Source organism: Helianthus annuus, chromosome 16, assembly GCF_002127325.2.
Source record: "Helianthus annuus cultivar XRQ/B chromosome 16, HanXRQr2.0-SUNRISE, whole genome shotgun sequence".
NCBI lineage: Eukaryota > Viridiplantae > Streptophyta > Magnoliopsida > Asterales > Asteraceae > Helianthus > Helianthus annuus.
In genome coordinates, this window is record NC_035448.2 from 88,733,409 (window position 1) to 88,759,754 (window position 26,346).

At 36.5% G+C, this 26,346-nt stretch overlaps 1 protein-coding gene and 1 long non-coding RNA gene across 12 annotated transcripts; both read right to left on the reverse strand.

Moving 5' to 3' along the window:
• Window positions 1-16,360: 16,360 nt before the first annotated feature.
• On the reverse strand, window positions 16,361-20,845 carry LOC110917089. 10 transcript variants are annotated; one of them, XR_002580322.2, is made up of 10 exons: window positions 20,571-20,842; window positions 19,353-19,452; window positions 19,205-19,264; window positions 18,688-18,771; window positions 18,482-18,598; window positions 17,472-17,758; window positions 17,255-17,332; window positions 17,119-17,180; window positions 16,926-17,028; window positions 16,361-16,613 (listed from the first exon to the last, which is right to left on the reverse strand). XR_002580322.2 is itself a non-coding variant. In XM_022161702.2 (10 exons), the coding sequence occupies exons 2-10, from the start codon at window positions 19,359-19,361 to the stop codon at window positions 16,611-16,613; spliced, it is 750 nt and encodes a 249-aa protein (XP_022017394.1). In that variant the 5' UTR covers window positions 19,362-19,452; window positions 20,571-20,842; the 3' UTR covers window positions 16,361-16,610. The 10 variants fall into 10 exon arrangements, 7 of the variants coding, with proteins under 7 accessions (XP_022017394.1, XP_022017395.1, XP_035842005.1 ...); XM_022161702.2 differs by having other exon boundaries at window positions 17,172-17,180; XR_002580323.2 differs by lacking the exon at window positions 16,361-16,613 and adding an exon at window positions 16,620-16,745 and having other exon boundaries at window positions 20,571-20,843.
• Window positions 20,846-23,380: 2,535 nt separating this feature from the next.
• On the reverse strand, window positions 23,381-26,063 carry LOC110917585. 2 transcript variants are annotated; one of them, XR_002580674.2, is made up of 4 exons: window positions 25,783-26,063; window positions 25,668-25,713; window positions 24,684-24,786; window positions 23,381-23,731 (listed from the first exon to the last, which is right to left on the reverse strand). It is a non-coding gene; the product is annotated as an uncharacterized LOC110917585 (long non-coding RNA). The 2 variants fall into 2 exon arrangements; XR_002580673.2 differs by having other exon boundaries at window positions 24,730-24,786; window positions 25,783-26,062.
• Window positions 26,064-26,346: the final 283 nt, after the last annotated feature.

Here is a 26,346-nt window from a genome sequence, read left to right on the forward strand (position 1 = left end):
GACCTGAAATTGTACAAGAAACTACTGACAAAATAACTCAGATCAAGGAAAGACTGAAAACAGCTCGAGATCATCAGAAAAGCTATGCAGACAATCGTCGCAAGCCGCTTGAATTCCAAGTAGGAGATAAGGTACTTTTAAAGGTTTCTCCTTGGAAAGGGGTAGTACGATTCGGTAAGAAAGGAAAGTTGAGTCCCAGATACGTAGGACCATTTCCAATAAGCCAACGAATAGGACCAGTTGCTTATCGTTTACAACTACCAGAAGAACTAGCCGGAGTACATGATGTATTTCATGTATCCAATCTCAAGAAATGTCTATCTGATGAGTCCCTGGTAGTACCTCTTCAAGATATAGAGGTAAATGAAAATTTGAAATTCGTAGAGAAACCATTAGCGATCGAAGATCGAAAAGTCAAATTCCTCAAGCATAAAAGACTGGTATTGGTCAAAGTCAAGTGGAATTCAAGGAGAGGACCAGAGTATACTTGGGAACTGGAATCAGAAATGAAGCGAAAGTACCCTCATCTATTTCAGTAAATCTCGAGGACGAGATTTTTCTTAAGGTGGGGAGGATGTAACAACTGTCACAAAAATCCATAATTAGGATGGTAATTAGCTATTAAGGAAACCCTAATTGAGAAACCCAAGTGATTCCGCATAAACCCTAAAATTTTCGTAACAATCGGAATCAGGATCAGGGCCCCTAAAACTCAGGGGGGGTTAAACCCTAGTGATGTTTATCTTCTAAATTGGCTGTAGAAACGAAATTTATTCGTTTAACTTACTCACCAAGGCTAGTTTGGACACAAAACAACCTAGGCTAAGAAATAGACCCGTCGCGCCACGCAACGGGTACACCCGTCTCTCTCGCGTGGCGCGAGGGAGTGCGTTTTTCAGATATAAATAGATGGGATTGGCACTCGAAGTTCGGTGTTAATTCGACGTCCCAACTCTTAATACTCTCTGAGTTATAGACGAAATAGTTCACAAACACACACGATTATCGAAACGCTGCCGCAATCAGGGTAATAACTCGATCGCTATTACGATTCAACGTCCGATTGATTATAACTATCCAACGATAGTCTAGGTGCTGCTCAATTGAGCTTGTACTTTGATTATTCGTCGTGATTTCGACTTGAATATTAGAGTGCTGTTCGAATTCGGACTATGCTCTGTTATTCGTTGTGAATCCGATTGAATTATCGAGTATTGCACTGATTAATCGTTGTGAAGGTTTAATCTCGTGAATTGACGTAACTACTGTATTAGTTACTAACCTGCCTGTGTGTGCATTGTGTTAAACTAGGTGTAATCAAGGCTAATCAGTAGGCTTATATCTATTGCTCGTTAATCTGCAATGTGAGTCATTCTTCTTTTTAAATTGTTTTCTCACAGTTTGTGAGTAAGTATTACAATACCTCAAATTATTTTCAAGGTTATAATTACAGGGATTAAGTCTTTGTAATCACCAAATTACAGCTGGTATGTGGGGTATTGTGCACATTACTATTATTATCACTCTATGTGAGTGAATATTACTCTATGTGAGTGATTATTACTCTGTGTTAGTAAACCGTCACTATTAGGGCAACGGGACCAATAGTGATATGACCACAGTCACAGATCCGGTCGAGTGACAAATACCCATTCTTGATAATTGGTTGATAGAAACATTGTAATCGCTCTTAATACTGTAAATTAATAACTAACGGGTCGTTTTAGAAAACAGAATGATTCACTCAGTATTTCCCCGCTGACAAAACCTTTTTCAAACATGTTTCAGGTGATCTATGTGATCCAGGAAAAGTGCAGTAAAGCACTATCAAGCTCAGAGAAGTGGCTCAGTGTAAATAAATGAATAAAACATGTCTTGAAAAATAAAGATTTCTGTGTGAAATCAACTTATTGTAAATTATGGGATTTATCCCTTAAACTTTGTGTAATATATTAAACGAGCATTTTCCGGTGAAAAGATCCTGTTGTAAAAAGACTTCCGCTGTCGCATAAATTAAGTACCACGGGTACCACTGAAATCTGCATCGCGGGCCCCGACTCCGTCCAGGGTGGGTCGGGGGCCGCGACACGCAAAATATCTAACTCATCAAAGAAATCTTCTTCTTCTTGTTGTTCTTCCATCATGTCAAACGAATCCCACAACTTGTCGTAATGATAACGCCATGAATCTCCAGGATTTTGTGGCGGCATTGTATAACCTTGACATTCAACATTTGGAGCTTCAATAATCCACTTCAAGCTTGGAACGAAGACACGTCGTAATGGACTTGCATAACCAATGAATATCCCTTCAATACTCTTCGGACCAAACTTTCCAAAAGGCTCTAGAACTGTACAGGGTGACCCGAACGGTTCAAGATACTTCAGATTCGGTTTGCGGTTATTGATCAACTCAAAGCACGTTTTGTTGAATTTCTTGACAGTGAGAACTCTGTTGAGCGTACAACATGCGGCGGAAACTGCTTCTGCCCAAAAATTTATCGGTAGCTTTGAATCAGCAAGCATTGTTCTAGCCGTTTCGATTAGCATCCTGTTTTTGCGTATCTGTTGAGTTGCTTTTACAAAGACAGTGGGTTAGTTATTATTTGTTCTCACATAACCCAAACCCTCTCCTTTGTTCTTTGGAGTGGACTCTAAGAAATTTATGAATTCTTTTGCTTCTTGAAAACCTCTTACATTAATTTCTTTATCATTGATTTTCTTGTAAAGATCTCTTCTTTCATTTTCATAGAACTCAATTTTAGCTCTTTGATCTAAACTTTGTTCTATAAGTAATTGATTTTCAAGAATGATTTTATTCAAGGTCCTCTGCAACTCATCAGATTTTTTACCATCTGATTGATGTTTAACTTGCAAGTTTAAAAAATCTGACATGAGCTCATTTAGCTTGTGTTCAAGATCAAGATTGTCTAAACTTACCTGTTGTCCTGAAGTCTCTGGTATGTTATCAGAAAGTGCCATGAGACAGAAGTTGGCCATTTCTTCTTCTTCTTCATCAGAAGAACCATCAGATAGCCATGTATCTGTCCCAGCAATTAAGCTGACTTGCTTTTGTTGCTTCTTAGCGTCCTCAAGCTTCTTTTCATAGTAAGCAACATCTTTCAGCTTCTTGGTCTTACACTCAGATGCATAATGACCTTTTTGCTTGCACTTGTAACACACCACCTCAGCCTTTCCTTTATCCTTAGATCTAACTTCTTCTTTAGATCTATCATCCATCCTCCTTCTATCACTCCTCTGGTACCTCTGGCCTCCTCCTCTCAACCTCTGCTCAAATGTTTTGGTGAGCAGTGCTATTGCATCAGCAAAAGCTGAAAAATCTGATGATGAATCAGAAGTTTCAAAACCCTAGCTGTTTGACGGTTGTGGATCATTGGAGGTTGTTTGTCTTTGTGAGTTTGAGATAAGAGCTAAAGATCCCCCTCTTTGAATGGTTTCTTCAAATATTTCTTCCTCTCTGGGAATCAAGATGCTATATAAGTCATGAAGACTCATGTTTCCTAGTTTTAAGGTTGAGGACAAAGTCATTGTGAGACTTCTCCATTCTCTAGGCAAAGCATCAAGAAATTTTATGTTTCTTTCATCATTTGATTTAGTTATTCCAAATTTCTTTAACTCGTTTAAAAGTTTTGTGAACCTTTGATATGTGTCATTTAACTTTTCATTAGGTAAACTTTTAAACCTTTCATAGGATGAGACGTTGTTTGTTCTCATATTTCTTTTCATCCTCTCTCCTCCTTCACAAAGATTTTCCAATTGATCCCATATTTCCTTGGCTGATGCACAAGCATCAACTTGTGAAAATATGTCATTGGGGATGGCCATTATTAAGAGTGATTTTGCTCTTTCATCCCCTGCTACCAGTTCCTTGTCTTCCTCACTCCAAAGTATTTCACTTTTGGGAGCTCGGGAGGCAGGGATAGCATGTAGTTGGTCAGTTGCTGGAATTGCTGGTATTTCAGTCATTGGTATATGTGGACCCCTTTCAATGGATCGAAACAGAGCTCGGTCATGACCATTAAGGAAATTGACCATCCTGATTTTCCATTGGGGGTATTCCTCTCTGACCAAAGTCGGAGGTTTGGACATAGAACCAATATTGAAAGCATTATTCCAGGTTTGAAAGCTGGCCATATTTAGAAAAAAGAAGAAGAGCGATTGATCGTTTGAAAATAATTTGTTCAATCTGCTCTGATACCAATTGTTGGACCCAGTATGGCCTTAACAACTTCTTTTTACGTAATATGGCAAGTGATTTCAGTATATGTGAAAAAGATGTGCGGAAATGGAAATCAGACTTTCAAGAAACAAGACCTACAGAATTATCAAGTTTATATCACTTTGAAACAAATTAGTTTAACAAGGTGATTGTAAGATTATTATCTAATACAGATGAATCTTGATTTCTGTGGGTGAGAAGAGCAGTGGAGTTTGGGTGTTTGTATATGAATGCTAAGCTTCAAACTCAAGTATCTTCTGCCTCTCGAGCCTTCTATTTATAGACGGCTGTGGACATGAATAAACAATTGTTTTTTCATGCAATAAGTCCTGCGTAAAGTAGCAATTTGACATATTCATTGAATCCATCATTCAAGTTGCATTTGTAATCATGATAACCAATAATGTCATGCTTCGGTCATGGGTGGCAGGATAGAGTTGTGATTTTTAGACAAGTGGGGCTTTCATAAGAATTTCTGATAAACCACTTCATCAGAAATTCTAGTGAACAAATCATCAGAAAGTCTGATGATCAGAATTGTCAGAGACTGATGATATTTCATCAGAAATATCATCAGATCCATCAGAAATGACCTTCTCTGATAATCCAAATCAACTCTTGATCAACTTCTGATTCTTTATAGTAGATACTTTGCATTTCAGTTGTCCTATCTGATTTTCTTCATCTTGTTGTGATCTTCAGGACTGTTATCTTCTTCAGATATCCAGTTGATTGAGATTTTCTTCAATACTTACAAATAAAGTTTCCTAACATCGAGCATATCTTCAAGTAGAAGGAATTAAACATGCGACAACGACGATGGGTCGAACTCTTGAATGATTACGAATGTGCGATCAAGTATCATCCGGGCAAGGCCAATGTTGTGGTTGACGCCCTCAGTCGAAAGGACACTATACCTAAGCGTGTACGAGCGTTACAGCTCACCATTCACTCTAGTCTTCCAGCCCAAATACGAGATGCTCAGGTTGAAGCATTGAAAGCAGAAAACATCAGGGCTGAGTCCTTACGAGGATCGAGGCAGCGGCTAGAACAGAAGGAAGACGGTGCCGACTATGTTAACGGACGCATCTGGGTTCCACTTTACGGAGACTTACGCGAGCTTGTGATGGATGAAGCACATAAGTCTCGTTACTCAGTACATCCTGGTTCGGATAAGATGTACCACGACCTAAAGTCTATATACTGGTGGCCTGGTATGAAAGCCAGCATAGCAACCTACGTCAGCAAATGTTTGACTTGTGCGAGAGTCAAGACTGAATATCAGAAACCATCAGGCCTCCCCTGAAGTCTTCCTCGAAGACTAGCCAGAATTATCTCCTCAACGACAAGTCGAATTTTTGCATCGATTTGATTCCAGGCGTCGCGCCTGTAGTCAATGCACCCTGAGCGACTTACACCTTCGGAAATGCAAGGATTGACAGTGAAGTTTTAGCAGTGGATAGAGAAGGAAGATAAGAGACCAAGATGTCCCTTTTGGGTAACCCCATTTCTGCTCGTCAATAAGAAGGATGATGATTTTCAAATAAACATCAACTACCAGGAGCCGAACGAGCTAACGCACGAGTGTCGGTGACTCTTACTAAGGGTTAACGAACCTCTTACATAACTGACTATGAGGACCCAACTACTACTATACGACTGGTCGACGATCGAGCGTCGTTAGCGGTGAAATTCAGGAAGAAAGTATACCAGGGCGAAATTGTGGGACAATGACTTGTTCTAGACGTAGACAAAATGGTGCTTCCTACACAATGTACAAACCGGATCCACACGGGATACAAAATCTTGAGAATCTAGAAAACTTATATCTAGGACCTTTGGGAACCCAGGACCAAACTCGTAAGGGTTTTACTTAGGAACCGCATCTGTCAACTCAATCAAACATCATTAACTTGACAAACTTGTCATATTAGTTAACAAAACCGAAAGTACTTAAATTTTCTTCCGTTGAAGTCTTCACTTTTACTTCTAACGAGTAGATATTTGCATTTCTACTCCCCTCAAAGTAGTTGCATCACGTTGATTCCTTCGCTGAGAGCGAACACACGTTTGCTTCGAATACTTGGTCACTTCTCCCTGTTGGTAGAAACACATTGCTTCATCACTTGAAAACTTATATATAACCATGCACCTTTTGCTACGCATGCGGTTTCATTTCGAATAAACGCTTCATTAAAGTTCAAATATTGCGTTGCTAAATAAAATTACTGCTTTGTGATTCGAGTAACCTACGTTATTGAAATAATTGGCTCTTTTGCTATCAAGTCAACACACTCTCTTGAAACTTCTTTTATTACAAATTACATTCATGGTTTATTTTGTACCATGCCGATACTTCCTTTGTTGATATGTATGTTTATTGCCGGGCTACACTGAGATTAAGTTTGATTGCTTGAACTTATCCACTTCGCATGTCTAGTTTCAGACTTTATATGATGTATTGAGAGCATCATATTCGAATATTTTCGCAAAGATCTTTTCATTTTGAGTCATAGTAGATTCGGTTGGTCTATGACTCCACTAAATCATTGATTGATTTCGATATCTTGCACTGATACTTTCACAGAATTGAAGCTTGCGCTAATTGGGTTACTCATTTCATACACGGATTAATTGCCTATTTATTTGTTAACAATCTATTTTGATATCCACGATCGAAGCAGTCTTAACACAATTGTGTGTTGAGGCAATGGTACATATATTCATTTCATAAGCACAAAGTACCTCCTAACGATTCTTTCGTTGTCAATCAAATGCCTTATAATACTTAATACTTTTTCATCTTCGATCAAACAGTGGCCCTTTGATGATTCCATATTCAACCGAAAACTTTTTGACATGGTGTAAATCAAATCTTCCGGCTTGTTTCGGTACACTTTCATCTGGTCTCAAACATGGTGAACTTGTTCAGTCACCGCTATTATGGAATTATGTCATTGTTACACATTGTGATGTCATTACAAACTTGTAGCTTGTGCTAATCATGGTCAACCGTTTCACACAGGACTACATATACTTTTGCTTAACTCATCATTCAAACATTTCTGATGCAACTACTAATTAAGGCAAGGATACACTAGATTCGCTTGTTTTTCACTCGGCGTATTCTCACAATTCAAAATTTTCAACACACTAAACTTTACCATTCATCTACTCGGGAGTTGACAGATCATTTTACTATTTCATTTGAGTTGTTAATTTTGAATTCATATTGCGGATGCAATGTTTCGTGAAAACTCGCTTGAATATTGGGATCGACCGTTTGAGAGTCTTATTAGTCAGATCTCCTCTTTTTCTGAAACCCCTGCTAGCTGGATCACACTAGACTATACGTCAAATACGACTTGTACCTTTGACAACAAATGCTAAAAGCACACACCTTTTAACCCTAGGATTCGGGTTGATATATATTCTTAGACTCGCCAAATGTGAGTAAGGTTCGATTCGGTTTGAAGATTATCTACCTTGATATTATTCATATGCATACACGTGTGACGAAACCATAAGGGGTTAAGGTAGTACAAATTTCGAGGACGAAATTTTCTTAATGGGGGGAGAATGTGAGAACCCTAAAAATTACAGGTATCCGTACAATTAATTTATATTTAATTTGTGCTTAATGATTGTGCTGATTACAACTGTTGATTTAACTGCTTACTGATTTCTGTTACATACATACACATGCATCACCTTCATACTGTCACTCCATTTACTATATACAAACTTTATTGACAAACTTGATGCACAAAGCACAGTTAGCACACTGAGCGGATAACCCAGAAAACATGCTGACAATGCCAGCACCTAAACAGACAATGTTTTTGAGGCCAGTATGAGCCGGGAATAGATTACTACACTAGTAGGGAGTGTAGGGAGGTGAGGATTGTAAAACTGCGCACTAGGTGATAGTTATAGTGACTTGATGTGCCTAAAACATGCTTTAATTAAAAAATTCTGCACTTTGTGCAAAAAAATCAGCATTTAACATAACTAGTAAAGTGCAAAAACATGCAAAAATAATACTAGACACTTTCCAAAGTGTCGGGAATTTATTGTGTCACTAAAAACAATATAAGAGACACTTTAAAGCTTTACTTGATACTTTAACGGATCAATATCCAACCTAACAACCGGACTTTACCCGGAACATAAAAATATTGTCAATGACATTGTTGTTGGATCGTCGTTGACCCTGAATGAGTCGATCAGAAGAGTCGTTTATCTAATTCAAAGGCGGAATCGATGAATCAGACGCTCAAACTAAATATAATGCTTCTTATATTGATTCTTGACAATGTTTACAACCTGGAAGCAATTTGGCAGCACTTCGTTACACTTTCAGATCTGTTGCCAAATGAACTAACTTGTGCACTATTTATAGTGATTGTGGTTCGCTTATGTGGACGACCATATAAGCGGACCTGCTTGATTGATACTGGTTCGCTTATATGGTCAATGTCTATATAAGCGGACCTACATGCTATTCCACCATATTTCAGTTCTCGAACCTCGTGCACTGGATATTCTATCCTATCCTATTCTATTACATGATACAAGACGAAGTCAATAGACGTAGTGCACTAACAATTGTTTATACTTTTCTGAGCTAGTTAGGGACCCCGAACACCCTAACACCCTTTATATTTCATAACACACTAAAATACACTAACTTAATCATTCTAAGCTAACTAATTAGTAACTAAGGAATTGAAATCCAACCCTTACCCCCCCCCATCCGAACGGTTCCCATGAGTGGGGACACACCGCACAATTCTTTGATTAATTAAATCAAACATGTTGGATATCTTGAAAGCATATTATATGATGGATAATACACTAGTTTGGATTATAAATTTACATACAAGACCACTAGTCTCTCACTTCAAACACAACACCAAACAAACTTTCTCCTTCCCTCTTGCTTGAGTTCGGCCGATCACCAACCACCATACATCCACCATTTTCGTTTCATGTTCAACCATTTCCTACATATACAAAGGTGCAAGGTGACATACAAGGAGGCCCGGTGCAATCGGAAGCTCAAGAACCTCTCTATATTTCTTTTATCCACCTTGTTTACGCCTTGTTTCTTTCCTAGCCTTGTGCTAGTAGTAAGTGCTTCTAATCAGCATCTTGATCTTGTTTTTAGGGGATAATAGGTGATTTAATGGTTAAAACTTAAGAACACTCATGAACATAAACTAAAGGTTTGAACATAATGAATAAAAAGTGGATAAAGAGAAGCTATGTGGGTAAATCATGTAAATCTTGTTTAGTTGTGATCATTTGATGTTGTTTGATGTTAGAAGCAAGATGGATCATCATCTAACCATATTAGTTCATGTTTGAGAATATGAACTAGAAGATGTAAAAGATAGAAAGTTGAAAGATGATGAAGCCTTCCATCCATGAAACATGAACTTGTGTAAATATAAATTTTCTTATAAAATAAGGTTCTAAACTAGTAGATCTAAAGAACTACAAGTGGTTTTTCGGAAGAACCAAGTGGAAAATGTTAGTCTTGTTAAAAACCCAGATCTTACAGAAACTAAAATGGAATTTCATAAAGAAATATTTTTGTAAACCTTGACTAGAAGTTGTAAAACTTCAAGTTCCTCAAAAATAAAGTTTATAAGGAACTAATTTTATTTTTAAAGATAACAAGATCTATTAAATATGTTGGAAAGCTACTACATATATTACACAACTTTCAAGTTCATGAGTTTGCGATTTAGACTTATTTTGACAAGTTTGATGCTTAAATAATATTGGTTGTTGATTGGTAAATTGTTTGATTGAATTTTTAAAAGAAAATGATATGCTTGTAAGCGTGGACACCTCTAGTTACAGAGGAAACTCTGGCGAAATTTTTCTAGAAATATAACACTTAGAAATATTTTTGGTGACAAGTGTTTACAAATATATTTTTAACTTGTTTTCAAAATATAAATTTTTCCATGATTTTTATTACAAAATAACCAAGTGTCGGAGGTGGATTTTCGTAAATGAAAACTTGTTAAATATATATTGAGAATATATATTTCATAATAAAACGCTTGTGTGCTTACGTGATTATTTTGTGAACTAGAGATATATTATTTTTAGGGTAAAAATAATATTACTTGGAAATATCATGAAAATACGACTCCAAAATAATACCAACGCCCTCACAAATAAATATTTAAGTTACATTGGTATTGTTTTTACGACGCGAACTCTAAATGTAACTTGCGTATTTTCGGAAAATACTCTTAAATGTGTATCTTGATAAAGTATTATTTTGGAAAAACTGTATGAGGTAAAATATAATATTTTTGGGAAAAATATGTATATTTTGGAATTAAAATATTTTAGACTATTGATCAAAATATATTTTTCAAGTGAGACTTAAAAATATATTTTCCGGAATTATAACGTATACGTATATTTTGGTAAAATATTATTTTGGAAACTGTAGAAATAAAAATATGTTATTTTTGGGAAAAATACATATATTTTGGAAATACGTTATTTTTGGACAAATGAGTTGAACATATTTTCCAAGTGGGAGATAAAAATATGTTTTCCTAGTATATTTAGAAGATATATAATTTTTGAGAAAAATATATATTTTCTGGAACGATACATGATTAAACAAAATAAGGTTTATTTATATATTTAAGTGAGACTTGAAATAGATGGTTTTGGAAATATATATATATTGGGAATATATTATCATATCTTTATTTAAAAACCATACACCGAAATACAGCGCCATTACGTGCCAAGATATACAAATACGAATACTTGAAAACTATTAATACAGAAGCACTGTATAAACAATTATTCCAAAACTAAATACAATTATTATAACTTGGAATAATACCAGAATCGTAACTCAAAAACATACATACTAAGACAAGGCACGACCCGTTCGTCTAATAGGCTTTAGACCATTGTAGGTAGTCGTGTTTGCCGCGGAGATTTGGGTTACAAGTACGAAGACGCAATACTGTGAGTTCATGTCCCCCTTTTCTCTTAACTGTTTTCAGTTTTTATACTTCAGGGGTGAAATACATGTTACAATGATTACGGATACTTTTATACATGGTATGGTTAGCTTAAGGAGGGTTACTACTTAGATCATGTGAGTGGGTAGGCGGAAACTAGCGGCCATTAATCCTCGTCATAGGACCGAGGGACATTAGTGATAGATCTATTTGGGTGTAGCGAGCCCCACTCCTGAGTCCGCTGAGTGAACCAGGTGGTGACTAAGTGCCCGACGCACAAATTCGCTAGGTTTGAGTCTTCCTGCATCACTTCACACATATCATTGGCTTTGCAACCCAATGGTGATCTCTTTTTCGTTAATTGCTACATACCAGGGATTTTCATACATACAGACATTTTTACAAAGGTCTATACATACTCACTTACACATGAACTCGCTCAACTTTATGTTGACTTTTCAAACTACATGTATTTCAGGGAACTAACGGATCTGGCACGGTATGCACGTATTTTCAAGCTGCGTTTGAATAAAGAAGTCATCCAGGGTTTAGAAGGTGTAACCTCTTCCTGGACGGGTTACATATCTCTAAACCTAGTATTGTTTAAAGTCTTTTGCTATGTTTTTACGAACTCATTAAATCAAGTCAAGGTTTGTAACTTATTTTGTGATTGATGTTTTAAGACAAGTATAATATGGTATTTTTCTAAACTCTATTAACAGGTGAATATCTCATGTTTTTATCATATAGCATTGTTATGATTGTTGCTATGGTATTAAGAAATCACACCAAATAAACCCGCGCTTCCGCAAAGCCAGGGTGTGACAAATAGGATTTGCACCAGGTACGAGATCAATACGGAACTCGACTTGGCGTGCTGGGGGTAAACCAGGTAACTCTTCAGGAAACAACTCATGATAATCCCAACAACAGGCATATCTTGAATAGACTTACCTTTGCCTTTATCTGCTACAATATGCGCCAAGAAGGCCATATAATTCTTTCACAGATATTTCCGAGCTTGAAAACAAGACATGAGCTTGAGACTACTAGCAGGTTTCTCACCACGAACCTGTAGGATTTCACTTGACGAAAGCGGCACACGAACGATCTTCTCAAAAAAAACTACCTCTGCGTGATGCTTGGCTAACCAATCCATACCCACTATAATGTCGAAACTTCCAAGTTGCATTGGCGTGAGGTTGATAGGAAAAAGATGGTTGTTAAGGTTCAGCTGGAAGTTACGAAGAACAGAATCGAGAACAATGGGACCACCACTAGCAACTTCTACTGTCAAAGGCTTACCTAGTTTCGTTCTAGACACGCGAAGCAATGGCTCAAAAGACAATGACACAAAACTCTTATCGGCACCTGAATCAAAAAGAACAGAAGCAGACTGATTGTTAACAAAGAACGTACCGTTCACCATCTCGTTGTCTACTCGCGCCTCATTGGCATTCATGTTGAAGACTCGACCTCGAGCCTGAGCCTGATTCAGATTCTGGTTCGCATTGGCCAGTCTTGGACATGGTTTCTGTAGTGGGTTAGATCCCCACAGTTATAGCAAGAACCAATCGGGTAGTGAGGTCGTGCAGCTTGAGCCTGTTGCTGAGCAGGAGGCTGAGCAACTTGTTGAGCTGGGTTCTGAGCTGCCCGATTCTGATTAGCAGGAAAACGGCATTTGGCAGCGAGATGACTAGATCTTCCACAATTAATACAATAACAACACTGGAGGTGCGGCTGATGATGACCGTTACACCTGTTGCATAGAGGTGCATTTCCAAGGTATGGTTTCTTGGCAAGGGGTTGCGCAGGCTGATTTGGAGCAGCTTGATTGACCTGTGCGGTAACGACGAATTTTTGGGAAGCCTTGCGCTTCCTAGACTTCTTTGATCCAGCTTCCTTATCCTTCTTGTTCTTACCCTTCTTGCTTTCACCCTTGTCAGACGCTTGTTTCTTACCCTTGTCACCCTTCCTGTGTAGCTTTCCCTTTCTGACCTGCGACTCAGTTAATTTCGCAGCTAACTCGATTGCCTGATGAACTACGGTAGGGTTACTACCAGTGACGATGTCTTGTACAGAGTCAGGTAAGCCATCAATATACCTCTCGATAGCTTTTTCGAGTGGGGTAACCATTGTAGGGCAAAGTAAGCTCAACTCTTCATACCTATCGATGTATGCCCGGTGCTCACTACTATCCTGTTTCAAGTCATCAAATTCCCTTTGCAAAGCCCTCAGTTCATGAAGAGGACAAAACTCCCTCATCATAAGAGCCCTAAGTTAAGCCAAAGCTTTTGCTAAAGCAACCTCAGCACCACGGTCTCTCATAACCCCGTTCCACCATGAAAGAGACCTCTTCTGAAACACACTGGAAGCAAACTCGATTTTCTGATTTTCAGGACACTGAACATGACGAAACGTACTCTCAATGCTCTCGAACCACTGTAGGAGCCCAGTTGCCCCTTCAGAACCACTGAACTTGAGTGGTTTAGCCGAATTGAAACTCTTGAAATTGCATGGAGCATTTTGGTTATTGTTGGCTTGGTTCACTTGAGCAATAATGTCTGGGAGTACAGCAGCCATATGCTGCGCCATGATATTTGCCATTTCGGCATTAGATAGCGTATTTTCGCGTCAAGGAGGCATTCTAAAAGAGGAAACTTGAGAGGAAACGAGTGAGATGATTAGATGAAAAGAATGCGATGAAACAAAATTGATAAAAGCAAAGATGGTGGTCATTTGTCCGTATCACAAAGCAAACAAACGACACACAGTGACTAATCAAAGTAAATGGGTCAAAAATAATGTATCGCGAAGACATGCTCGCCTATAAGTGAACACTCACCCCAAGAGTTCCCAGGTAAGAGTGACTGGTCCGATTATGTGGATTTGTACGAACACTCTATCCTTATACAGAAAACCCAGGGTACAGGCATTCACTCTTCCAGTTTGCACATGTTCACACTATTTAGAACCAAAACTTTGACGAGATTTTGAAAAATTGGAAGGCACAAGGCAAAAAGAATCATTCAAAAAATGTATGATTAAATTTTCAAAATCATTCTGAAAAATCAAAGGGTTCAAAACCTTATAATAATTCATTTAAAAACAGATGATTGATTTTCAAAAAGGCGTTTCGGAAAAATTGGGTTCTTGTTTTGGTAATCACCTAAGGATAGGTGAAGTGCATGTTTTAAGATCTAAACACAAGACAACTTGTGTTTGTGTCACACCCCGGCCGCGTATAACATGCAACCGCGGCGGAAACGCCGGGGAGTGTTGGGACAGAATTAAATTGTTTCATAACAATGGCATACAAAGTTGTATTTTATTTATAAACAAGAGTGTTATATTGTCTTAAACAGGAATGCAAAGAGTTCAGAACATAATTCAACTAGTCTATCTTCATTTTTATTCTCTAAGGCACAGGTCCGCCCTAGTGTCATGATCATCATCCTATGGAATAGCTCCTGAAAACACATGTGAAAGTAGGTACGTCAGCATAAAAATGTCTGTGAGATACATAGGTTTTGTGAAAATGGGATTCATGACTTGGGTTTAAAGAAAACGTTTAATAACAGTCAGTCATGAACCTTGTAATTTGTTTTGTTTTGTAAGTCGTATGAAAAATGATAAGCTCAGATGATATGTATAAATAAAGTGTAAGGTTAAATGGATAACCTAGTAAAATGAGTTTGTATAAGATAAGGGTTCGTAACACTACGTCAAAAAAGGTTTTATGGTCACACAAAAAAAGTGTGACCATACACCTTTCGCCACACTTTTTTTTTTCAGCTCAAGTGTGACCAAAGGTCGAGTCATCGTAAGTATCATATAGTCACATTCACGTTTAGTGGCTTTAGCAACTTAAAAGTGTGGCTAAAGGGTACCACTATTTCTTGCTAGAATCAAGCATTATGTACAATAAGTGTGGCTAAAGGGTTGCAACAGCCACATGAATTTATTGTAAGTGTGGTCATTTCTATTATATAGTCACATAAAAGTTTGTTTTAGCCACATTAATTTAAAAAAAATGTGACAAACAAAGTTGTTGTAATCAAGCATTCCATCCATTAAGTGTGACTAAATGGTATCAACAGTCACATGAACTCACTGTAAGTGTGGTTGTTTTATTATTTAGTCACATGAGTTTTCTATAAATGTGGCTAAAAACTATTTCTAGACACACTAAACAACTTTGTACTTTTAAATGTGACTATTGTCTAACATTTAGTCACACATAAAGTTTTGTAATTTTAAATGTGGCTATTGTTTAACCTTTGGTCACACATTCTTTTTTTTTTTTTACACCTGACGTTTGCTATCATTCCGTCCCACAAAAAAAAGTTATCATAGTTTGGCTAATGTTTATGTAAAGCCACATGAAGTTTTGTATTTTTAAGTGTGGCTAATGGCTAACCTTTGGTAACATATATTTTACTTTTCTCATGACATTTACTATCATCCCGTCACATAAAAAAACAAAGTAATGATAATGTGGCTAATGGTTATGTAAAGCCACATCAACCTTTATAATTTTAAGTGGCTATTATCTAACATTTGGTCACACGTATTAATTTTGCCCATTACGTATGTTATTATTCTGTCACATAGAAAGGATAAAATAAGGAAGGTGTGGCTAAAAGATATGTAAAGCCACATGAATTTATTTTTTATTTTTAAGTGTGGCTATTGTATAACATTTAGTCACACATAACTTTTTTTCCCATGACGCTTGGTATCATTCACTCACACAAACAAGAAACAAAGTGATTATGGTGTGGCTAATGGTTATATAGAACCACACAAAATTTTGTAATATTAAGTGTGGCTATTGTCTCACCTTCAGTCACTCGCAACTATTTTCTCATGACGTTCACTATCATTTCGTCCAACAGATAAAAAACAAAGTGACAATAGTGTGGCTAATAGTTACGTAAAGTCACATGATGTAATTTTAAGCGTGACTATTATTTAACCTTTGGTCACACGTATTTTTATGGTTGTGGCCATTTTCATGTAATTATTTATTTTATTTTCATTTTTTTTGTAAAATAAAAACTGAAGTAAACATGAGATAATCTAGAATACAGATGATATTAACAATAATATCCTAAAATCCATACATAAGTTTTCAATTTAAATACCAACTAAAACCAAACTTCTAATCAAAATCTATAGATAAAAGTTTAAAAGGGAAACAAATATACACAAAAACTAAGAGCTATTTCTAGGTTGTTTTCTTCAAGCCCACATACTCACTCACTGCTTAATACGAGCAGCACTGTTGCCTTTGCTTCTTCACACTTCTTTCTCTCTTCTTCCTTCTGTGCAGCAGCCATTTCCCTTTGCCTCTTCAGCTCACTAGTTATTAAATATGATCCATTTGAGCATGAAAATATAAGTTCAGCTCAGCTCAGTAGTAATTAAACATGATCCATTTGACGTTCATCAATAACAATATAGTCAACTGTGCTAATAATCAAAACTAGCTACCTATGGTTAACATGGAATAACAATTGCAAAATATTAGACACATAACCAATCTGAAAATTGAGCTTGAACTCGGCTTGGCTCAGTTTTTAAGTTAGAAGTTAACATAGCAGAAGCAATTCTTATTGGCAGCAGCTCAACAAACATAAATTGTACAAAAAAATGCAAGTTACATAATCTTACATCATAATCCCAAGATGGGGATCCCTTTCTCTCTGTCACATCATTTGCATCCTTCAGCTCCTTAATGACAGGCAAAGGTCTCGGGCGGTCTCCATTTTCATCGCTGCAAAATTATGATCCAACGCATATGATTAGAATCCATTTTACAAATTTCATATGCTAAAACTATAACAATCATGAGAGCAATGCAGACCTAGTCCAAGGAGCAGGACCATTATCACAACGAACAAAAAGATACCAGCATACCTTAAATCCCTATTTATATTAAAAGTCAACGAGTTTTTTAGTATAGGGAAACCAAACATCCATTTAATAGTGAGATGTCATACTTAAATTCCGGGCTTCCTCCAGCATTTCTCGATCCTGTATATCCCAAAATTAATGCATATGATTGTGTCAGAAAACACCTGTAATTAGTTTGATGATTGGGATCATATACAGATTTATATTTTCTCTATACAGATTTGTATACCAGAATGTCTATAAAAAGCATATACAGCTTGATCATATAACGATTGCCAAAATTATTATTTGTATAAAAGGTACCTGAAATGGAACTCATAAGGGCTAACCCGTACATGATCTGAAAGTGTTTCACTCGTTTGTCTTTCAAGACACTTCATTGCTTCTTTCCCAACTTCACCATGCAATTGTAGGCATACCCAGTGAAGAAAAGACTCCATGTCTTTAGCAAAATCAAACATATACCAATCCAACAGTTTTGGTATCATTAGCAGATGCTTTGTGGTTGAAATCCCAACTGCAGCCTGTAAATACTCATTTTTTGCAACTTCAAGTTCATTTTCAACTTCTGAAGTTGTGTACACTCTTACCTTAATTCCAAAAGATATCAAATTATTATATGAAGTGATTCAGAAAGAAAGTAATATTATAAATCTATCTTTTCTAGTAAATCTAACGGGTCGTATAGTGTTTAAAGGTGTAAATGACCTGGGCCGCTTGTAGGATACTCACGATGGGCTCGAAAAATGTTTGAATTGAGGAGAGCATAAATTAAACAAGCTCGAGTATAAGGCGAAGCTCATTTGGTAAACAAGCTCGAGATAGAGATTCCTATACTGAGCTTGACTAGGTTTGCGAGCCCAAACAAGTTTAGCATTCATACAAATATAATATTTTTATTAGAAAAATACAATTACATAATTAATGTTATTATGAACAAATTTAAGTAAAATAGTGAAGTAATATGATGTTGTTATACATTAATTTATATATTTATATAAATATATAAAAACAAATACTGGATGACCTGAGCTCGAGCTTGAAAAATTATTAATTAGCCAAGCTCGAGTTTGAAATATTATTAATGAGCCAAGCTCAAGACAATAGAACTGGAGCTATGTTAAATTAAACGAGCCGAGCTCGAGTTTATGTGTGCTCGGGCTCATCTCAGCTCGTTTACAACCCTTATAGTGGTAATCAAGTAACAAATTCATGAGTTCAGAATAGGGTATGCAGTAACATAGTATTCTTTTCATTCAGGAAATTCACTAACTAGTTTTTTTTTTCTTTTAACATGTGGATAGGTAACTTACAGCAGGAGAAGACCAGCTTCCGCATGATAATGCAAATTTTACTAGTGGTTCAGACAACTCCAACCCAAATATGCTTCTTGCGGTTAATTCATCGTTCTTGAAACCCTTTAGCGAAGTCTGAAGCATTAAGAACAAATCATGTAACTGATATTATATACCATAGTTTGTGGGTTAAGGAAATAGAAGAGTATGAGGGGTTCACTTACATATTTTGCGTGACAGGGGAGTCTCAATGTGAAATGCTCAATGCTAAATGCATTTAAAAGATGACCCCCAACATTTATTTTTGCCTGATGAGTAAGAGTAAGGCTTCAATCATTATACATCGTTACTTAGAGCAAGGCGACAATTTCAGCCCATTTACTTCATGGGTCTTTTTAGGGGTTGTGTTTTTATCTCAAACAGGTCAAATTTGAAATATATAGATCAAACAAAATGGGTCAAACACTCAAATGGGTTAAAAGTTATTCAAATGCTACTATTCATACATACACATTCTTAAACTAGTTTATTGTTTTTGTAACCATAATAAAAACATTAAGATTGTTTTACAATCATATTACAAGCATAAGGTACTTTAAATTTTCTGAAATGGGAAAAATGTGTTTGTTGGACGACCCATCCCTATTCATACTAAAAATGACCCATTTATCATGAACCTGATTTGACATCTTTCCACCTCTAAATTCATACTCATTCAAAACTAGAAGTGTGTGGCATTACCTCTTGCATTAGTTCAACGACTCTCTCAGGTGTCTCTGGTATTCCATGTTCAAGAAGCGCCTGATACCGTCACACGAGATAACAAGATCAGCTTAAACTAACACATATCCAATAAACGAACAAATGACACAGAAAGTTAATCAAATACATTCATCATGCACGAATTATATATGTTAATCCAGAAAGCAAGCTTCTCTTGATGTGTGAGGCTTGTTAAGTTGACCAATGCAAGTTTTTCTAGTAGGATCCTGAAAGATCAAGAAACAACATCACTTATGTCAACTAATGAAATGAGATAAAAAAAAATCTGTTATACAAATTAACATCCAGCAAGCTTTTAAACATCCAGTTACCCTTTGCCTTCATAGTTTCACAAGAATCTGTTATACAAATTAACATCCAGCAAGCTTTTAATAATCTGTTATACAAATTAACATCCAGCAAGCTTTTACCTTCATAGTTTCACAAGACTTAATATCAGAGTTCCATTTCACTTGAATTACTTCAATGAAAATTGTGTAGTAGGACTTCCGACTTATTATTAATTTCAGACCGATGAAGTTTGACCTTTTCTTTTGTAAATTTCAGGCATTCACAAGATGTATTCGACGAGAATGTATTTGCTTGTCATTAACAGGCACATTATCTTGTTTCATATCCTGGTGTCAACATTTGACTTTGGGATATTTAAGGTGAAAAGTTGTTTTTGTAAACCATTTCTATTATTACTAGTACTCTCTGTGTGGTTGTTTGTTTCGATTCCCTTAGCCACACTTTATGTTACCTCATTTATTAAACCTCGATCACTATCACAATTTCAAATGATTCTCAGAAACAATCACACAACCAAAAGATTGAAACAATGTTAGATGGGTGAATTTATCTTTAGGAGTCTTGAAGATCAATAAATACACTAGTGATATATTCACATCAAATTCACAATTCGAAAGATCATAAACAACTGTTCCAGTTATAACTCATGTCAAACATATTCACATATAACTTGAATTTTTCACCTAATCAACTAACTAGAACTAAAATTAACAACAAACGAGCATTAAGAATCACTATAAATCTGAAACTAACTAAAAATTTTTACCTAATTAGCTACCAAGAACTAAAATTAACAAAAACCGATCATAACGAATCACTACGAATCAACAATCAAACACATGAACTTCGGGACGAATGTCATAGTTTTCACGAAATTGTGGAGTTTTATCAACAAAGTTTAAATCTTGAAGCATTTTCAGTTTATTATATCCACAAAAAAACATGAACTACTTCTAACAGGGTCTGGGTCTGAATAAACAACCACAAAACACGTTTTGAATAAATGCGAAGAAAATAGGGTTCTTGCACTTACCTTAGTCACGTCAGTCCTTAATTGGTTTTCAGAGCTCCGATTAAGGTCTTGAATCAGATGGCTTCCGAATTATGATCCTCTTCCTTCGGTTCGCGTTCAATCAGAGAAGATATTAGACAAAAAGAGAAGAGGGGGTATCAGTACGAGATCGAGATCGAGATCTGGGGATGAATTTTGGGAGGAGAATCCATTTAGGGTTAAAGGAAAATAGGGGGAAAGTAAAAATTAACGTGTTTCAGGAGGGAGACACAAGAGAAAAGGGGAGGGAAATTATAAATTTTTAGGGGAGGTAGTGGGAAACGAAAATTTTTTTCATATATTATAAAAAATAATAATAAATATGATATTATTATATATATTTATGTTTTTTAAGTAAATTTTAATATATTAATTTCAGAAAAAAATTAAAAATTTCGGGTTAAACGAGTAGTGTTCGGGTCGTGTTCGGGTTCATATGTATGATACGATTTTCGCGTTCGGGTAGGATTTGTGTAAAATTTTCTGGTTCGCGTCGGGTTGAACCCGCCAACCCGCTAAAACAACCCGTTTAGCACCCCTAAATAACTATCACTGGGGCTAACTGACAATCGTTAGGCCTAGTTGACCTTTGGAGCCTAATTAGCCACCACTGAGATCAACCCTAACTGACTTTCATTAGGTTCGTGTTATTTTTCGGTCGTGTTATAGCTCAACAACCTAACTGACCTTCATTAGGTTCGTGTTATTTTTCGGTCATGTTAGAGCTCAACAACCCTAACTGACCTTCATTAGGTTCGTGTTATTTTTCGGTCGTGTTAGAATTTACACTATACTCACTAGAGCATTCTAACAACTAATTCACCTTTATTGGCCCTGATTAATCGCCATTAGGCCTAATTGACCTTTATTAAGCTCAACTAACTATCATTGAAGCTAACTGACGATCATCAGACCTAGTTGACTTTCATTGGGCCTAATTGACCATCATTTAGCTAAAAAACCGTAATTAATCATCATTTGGCCTAAATGACCATCATTGGGTCTATTTGATCACCACTGGGCTTAATTGGCCATCACTGGGCCTCAACAACTCCAAATGACCTTCATTGAACCTAGTTTACCATCGTTGGGTCTAACTGACCGTCATTGGGCCTAATTGACCATCATTGAGCTTAACAACCCTAACTAGCCTTCATTAATTTACCTTTATTAAGCTCAACTAACAATCATTGAAGCTAACTGATAATCATTATACCTAGTTGACTTTCATTGGGCCTAATGGGCCATCATTGAGCTCATAAACCGTAATTAACCATCATTTGGCGTAATGAGCATCATTGGGTCTACTTGATCACCACTAGGCTTAATTGGCCATCACTGAGCTTCAACAACTCTAAATGACCTTCATTGAACCTAGTTTACCATCATTGGGTCTAATTGACCGTCATTGGGCCTAATTGACCATCATTGAGCTTAACAACCCTAACTAGCCTTCATTAGGCCTAACTGACCTTTATTAAGCTAAATTAACTATCATTGAAGCTAACTGACAATCACTAGACCTAGTTGACTTTCATTGGGCCTAATGGGCCATCATTGAGTTCAAAAACCGTAGTTAACCATCATTTGGCCTAAACGAGCATCATTGGGTCTATTTGACCACCACTTGGCTTAATTGGCCATCACTGAGCCTCAACAACTCTAACTGACCATCATTAAATCTAGTTTACCATCGTTGGGTCTAATTAAACGTCATTGGGCCTAATTGACAATCATTTAGCTCAACAACCCTAACTGACCTTCATTAGGCCTAATTGACATTTAAGAACCCAAATAACCGTCATTGGGCCTAAATGACTGGTTCTAATTGACCGGTTATACCGATTAAACCGAACCATCATTGGTGTAGTTATTTATATGTAATAATTTTTCTTAATAATTTGTTATTTATCTATGATTAGATTTAAATTTTTAATTATATAAAAAAAAGAAAAAGAATTAATTGTTATAGATTATATAAAAAAGAAAAAGATTCATATATATATTTATATGAATTAAACTTGACAGAAAAAGATTTATAATTTGTTATATATGTTTATGTAAAAAAGAAAAAGATTTATATATATATTTAAAAATAAAGGAATTAAAATTTCAAAAATATTGGCCCTAATTTTATGTATATTTGGGCAGTTCGTATATTATCAGAGACCATGGACTTTTATGCAACCAATCCTGGACCTATCGATGGTTCTGTATTGTATTGTATGATCAAGAAAAGCATGTTTCATCAGCAATTTGGGAGGGTCAGGTAAATTTTTACTGGCTCCAAGGTTCTTGTTTTACTTCATAGCAAAGGTGGCAATGTTTTTTTTGTGTGTGTGGGTGGGGGGGGTCAAAATGGTTTGTTTTACTTGCACCTTAAGCCATTTTATCATCAAACAAGGATGCCAGAAACCAAATCAGCCAATCTGTTCAATTGTTGTAGCTGCACCGATTGTGGAAGTTGCTCCAGCTGCCGCTGCGGCACCTGCAGAGACGAAAAAGGAAGAGCCAAAAGAGGAATCTGATGATGAAGACTTTGGTATCAGTTTGTTTGATTAAATGATTTAAGGGATCTTTTTATCGACTTCAGACATTTTGCTTGGTGTTCTTTTGAGAAGTTTGGTTGTTTTTGTTTTGTTTTGGAACAATACTTGGCCGTGTTTGGATATGGATATTTACTTTTGAGAAGCTAAGTCGGTGTTTTGTTAATTTTGTTTCGACGCGAACCGTTTCAACTCGTATTGTTCCCACCCGAACTGCTTTAACGGGTCAAAATAAAGCAAACTTAACACGTCAAAATACAACAATTTAAAAATGAAACGCGTCAAACGCGCCAAATCCAAATCAAACAAAATGTAACAATTCATGTTGAGCCTACAAATCCAAATCAAACAAAAGTAACAATTCATATAGTATTCCACTCGAGTCTTGACCAACCCTACTTGTTTGGACGGCATGAGACACTTTGCTGAACTTCTCCGACCCGCTCATGTATTGATGAAGATCCAAGATATCTCGGGTCCGAAACACAAATACGGACTGCACCTTGCACTACTGAGACACCCATTGCCACACCAACTGAGAAAACCCGCAACTGACAAAGATCTGTGATCGGTTGATTCTGGATCTTTGCCAAAAACCTACAAATTATGAAACATGCTCTAAAAGTTGGAATACAATAATGAAGTTTCATAAGAATTATGCTTTCTTTGATTATGGATGCTCATCATATCACATCATTTACTAAAAAAAACAAAAATATGTCTTTAAACTAGAGCTGGCAAAATCGGCCGGTTGAATTAGGTTGGTTGTCGAGTCAGGAGGGGTCAGGTGGTTCGAATCAAGATGAGCTAAAAAATTATATACTATGTGGGGTCTAATTGTCTAAATTCTATTAAAAGTCAACGCTTTCATCTAGTTTGATACTCCAATATTTATTCTACAAAACTAGGTTTGGCAAACGGGTCGGGTCAGGCGGGTTTGAATTGCTGGTTAAAACGAGTTGATTCAATAAAGGGTTATTTTGGTTCAGGTCGGAGCGAATTTCTTGTCAGAATGGTTTGATTTATAAAATGGTTATTTTGAAATTACTGTACAGCTTATAGGTTCTGACTTTCTGGTTTTTGGCACCAGTTACACGCGATCATGCCTCGGTTTACACATGTTTAAAAGCCGGATATGCATGTAGAGCCGATTACATGTACCAGAGCCGGGAAATGCCCGTCTGGTGACACGTTACTCGGCCCCGGCACACAATTAACCAGCCGCTCGACATGTAACTGAGTCTGTCGTTTAGGCATAATGCGGCGTCTGTTAGGCGTTTTTCTCGGGCATGTGTAACAGAGATGGAAAACACGTGTTCGATACCATGTAACGGGAGTAACCTGGCACCGGTAAGGCTTAACGCAGCGCTTGACGCGAAACCGGCTTTGGACGAGTAGCGCCGGTTACCAGCATTCAATCGATGATTCACGCGCGCACCGTTGGTTACGCGTGTTTAATGCAGGTTACACGCATTCCTGTGTTGTTCAGCGTGTTCATACAAGAAAAAAAACACTCAAAAGTATCTAAACTGTGACTTGGGTAAATCACCATGTGCATAGCAATGGTCCTTATTGTCACTCTCAGGTGAAGATACCTCTGAATCACTCGATCCACCAGCCCTATCTTCGATTTCCATGATTAAACTGTTTTTCTGTAAATTAAAAAAATATCACTAAAACTTTAAAGCAGACAACGATTTCCATGATTAAACTGTTTTTTTTTTTACGAAAAGAAATCAACTTCAAAGCAAGCAAATGATCTTTAAAACATTAAGCTTCTAGTTTGATTTATACTATTCAGTACACATGTTAACTGATGCAATAAAAGAGTAGTAACAATGCTCTCAAATGACCATAGAATTAACAAGTTCATCATTATAAAAAGTGAATATAAAGCTCTATGTTTTCATTTGTATATAGTAGAAAAAATATATACAGTCAAAGAATCAGAATTTTAACATGATGAGTTGGGCAAAACACAACAAATGATGATAAAAATTATCAAACAATTAAGCAAAAATTATCATAAACAATACACATCAGTGTGCTAAAAAATACTAATCAAAATATGCTACTGCAGTACTGCTCACTCATCCTTTAAAACTCACTCATCCTTTCAAAATGCAGCCCTTAATAATAATGACTAGTAATCACACTTCAAACATGTGACCAAACAAGAATCCATAAACATCAACTAATAAGTAAATTAGCTTGTTTACTTGAGAAAAATTTATCTAACTAAAAATAAAATATTCTAAAATGAAATTGAAGTACTTATTTAGATAGTTTAGATTTAGATTATATCTCCAATCTTCAAATATAAAGCATAACTCAAACCTAGTTTTGCTAACAACATACATTACAAACTTGCATTCAACAAATGTGAAGTATATGATTGATCCAAACATACAGACCACCACAATCATAATCAAATACAAATCTAAGTTCCCTCTCTATCAAATTACATCAACATCTATAGCCAATTTAATCAAATCACACACAATCACAAACAGATATATACAAAAAGACTTACACTTTCTAACACGAGCAGGATACTCACACGTAGAGCATCGGCTCTTCTGCAAATGTCACGTAGCAGGATAAGTAAGAAATTTTTTGAATCAGTGTGAGAAATTGAGAGGACTTACGGTGGTGGTTGTTGCGAGCGGTAGTGGTGGTTACGAACGGCGGTGGTGGCTGCAATTGGGGTCTTCGTCTCTCCGGTGAAACGACGATTGCGGTGGACTGGAGGTCGACGGAGGTGGGACGGAGATGAAGTGGACTGGAGAACTTAACTTGAAACCCTAGATATTAGCATAAAGTATACGCAGTGAGTGAAGGTGAATGTATGGAAGCAGGTGATGGATTAAGGTTTCAATTGGGAGGTGGAGGATGGTTGGTCACATGAAGGAATTAATGTGTGACCATATATGGGTAATAGTCATATGTTTTGTTTTGTCGTCATGGTTCATAATTTTAGCCACACGTTTAAAAAATTAAGTGACTAATAAACAATATGCTTCGGTCACACAAACTTAATATAAGTGGCCATATAAATTAGCCTTTAGCCACATTATTAAAAAGTATTATGGCCGTAGATTATATTTGGTCACACTTTTTCTAACGTGGCTAATATGTGTCACATTTTTTCTTTAAAGTGTGGCTAAAGATTTCGAATTGATGTGTTTTTTGTCACATGAATAAAAAATCTA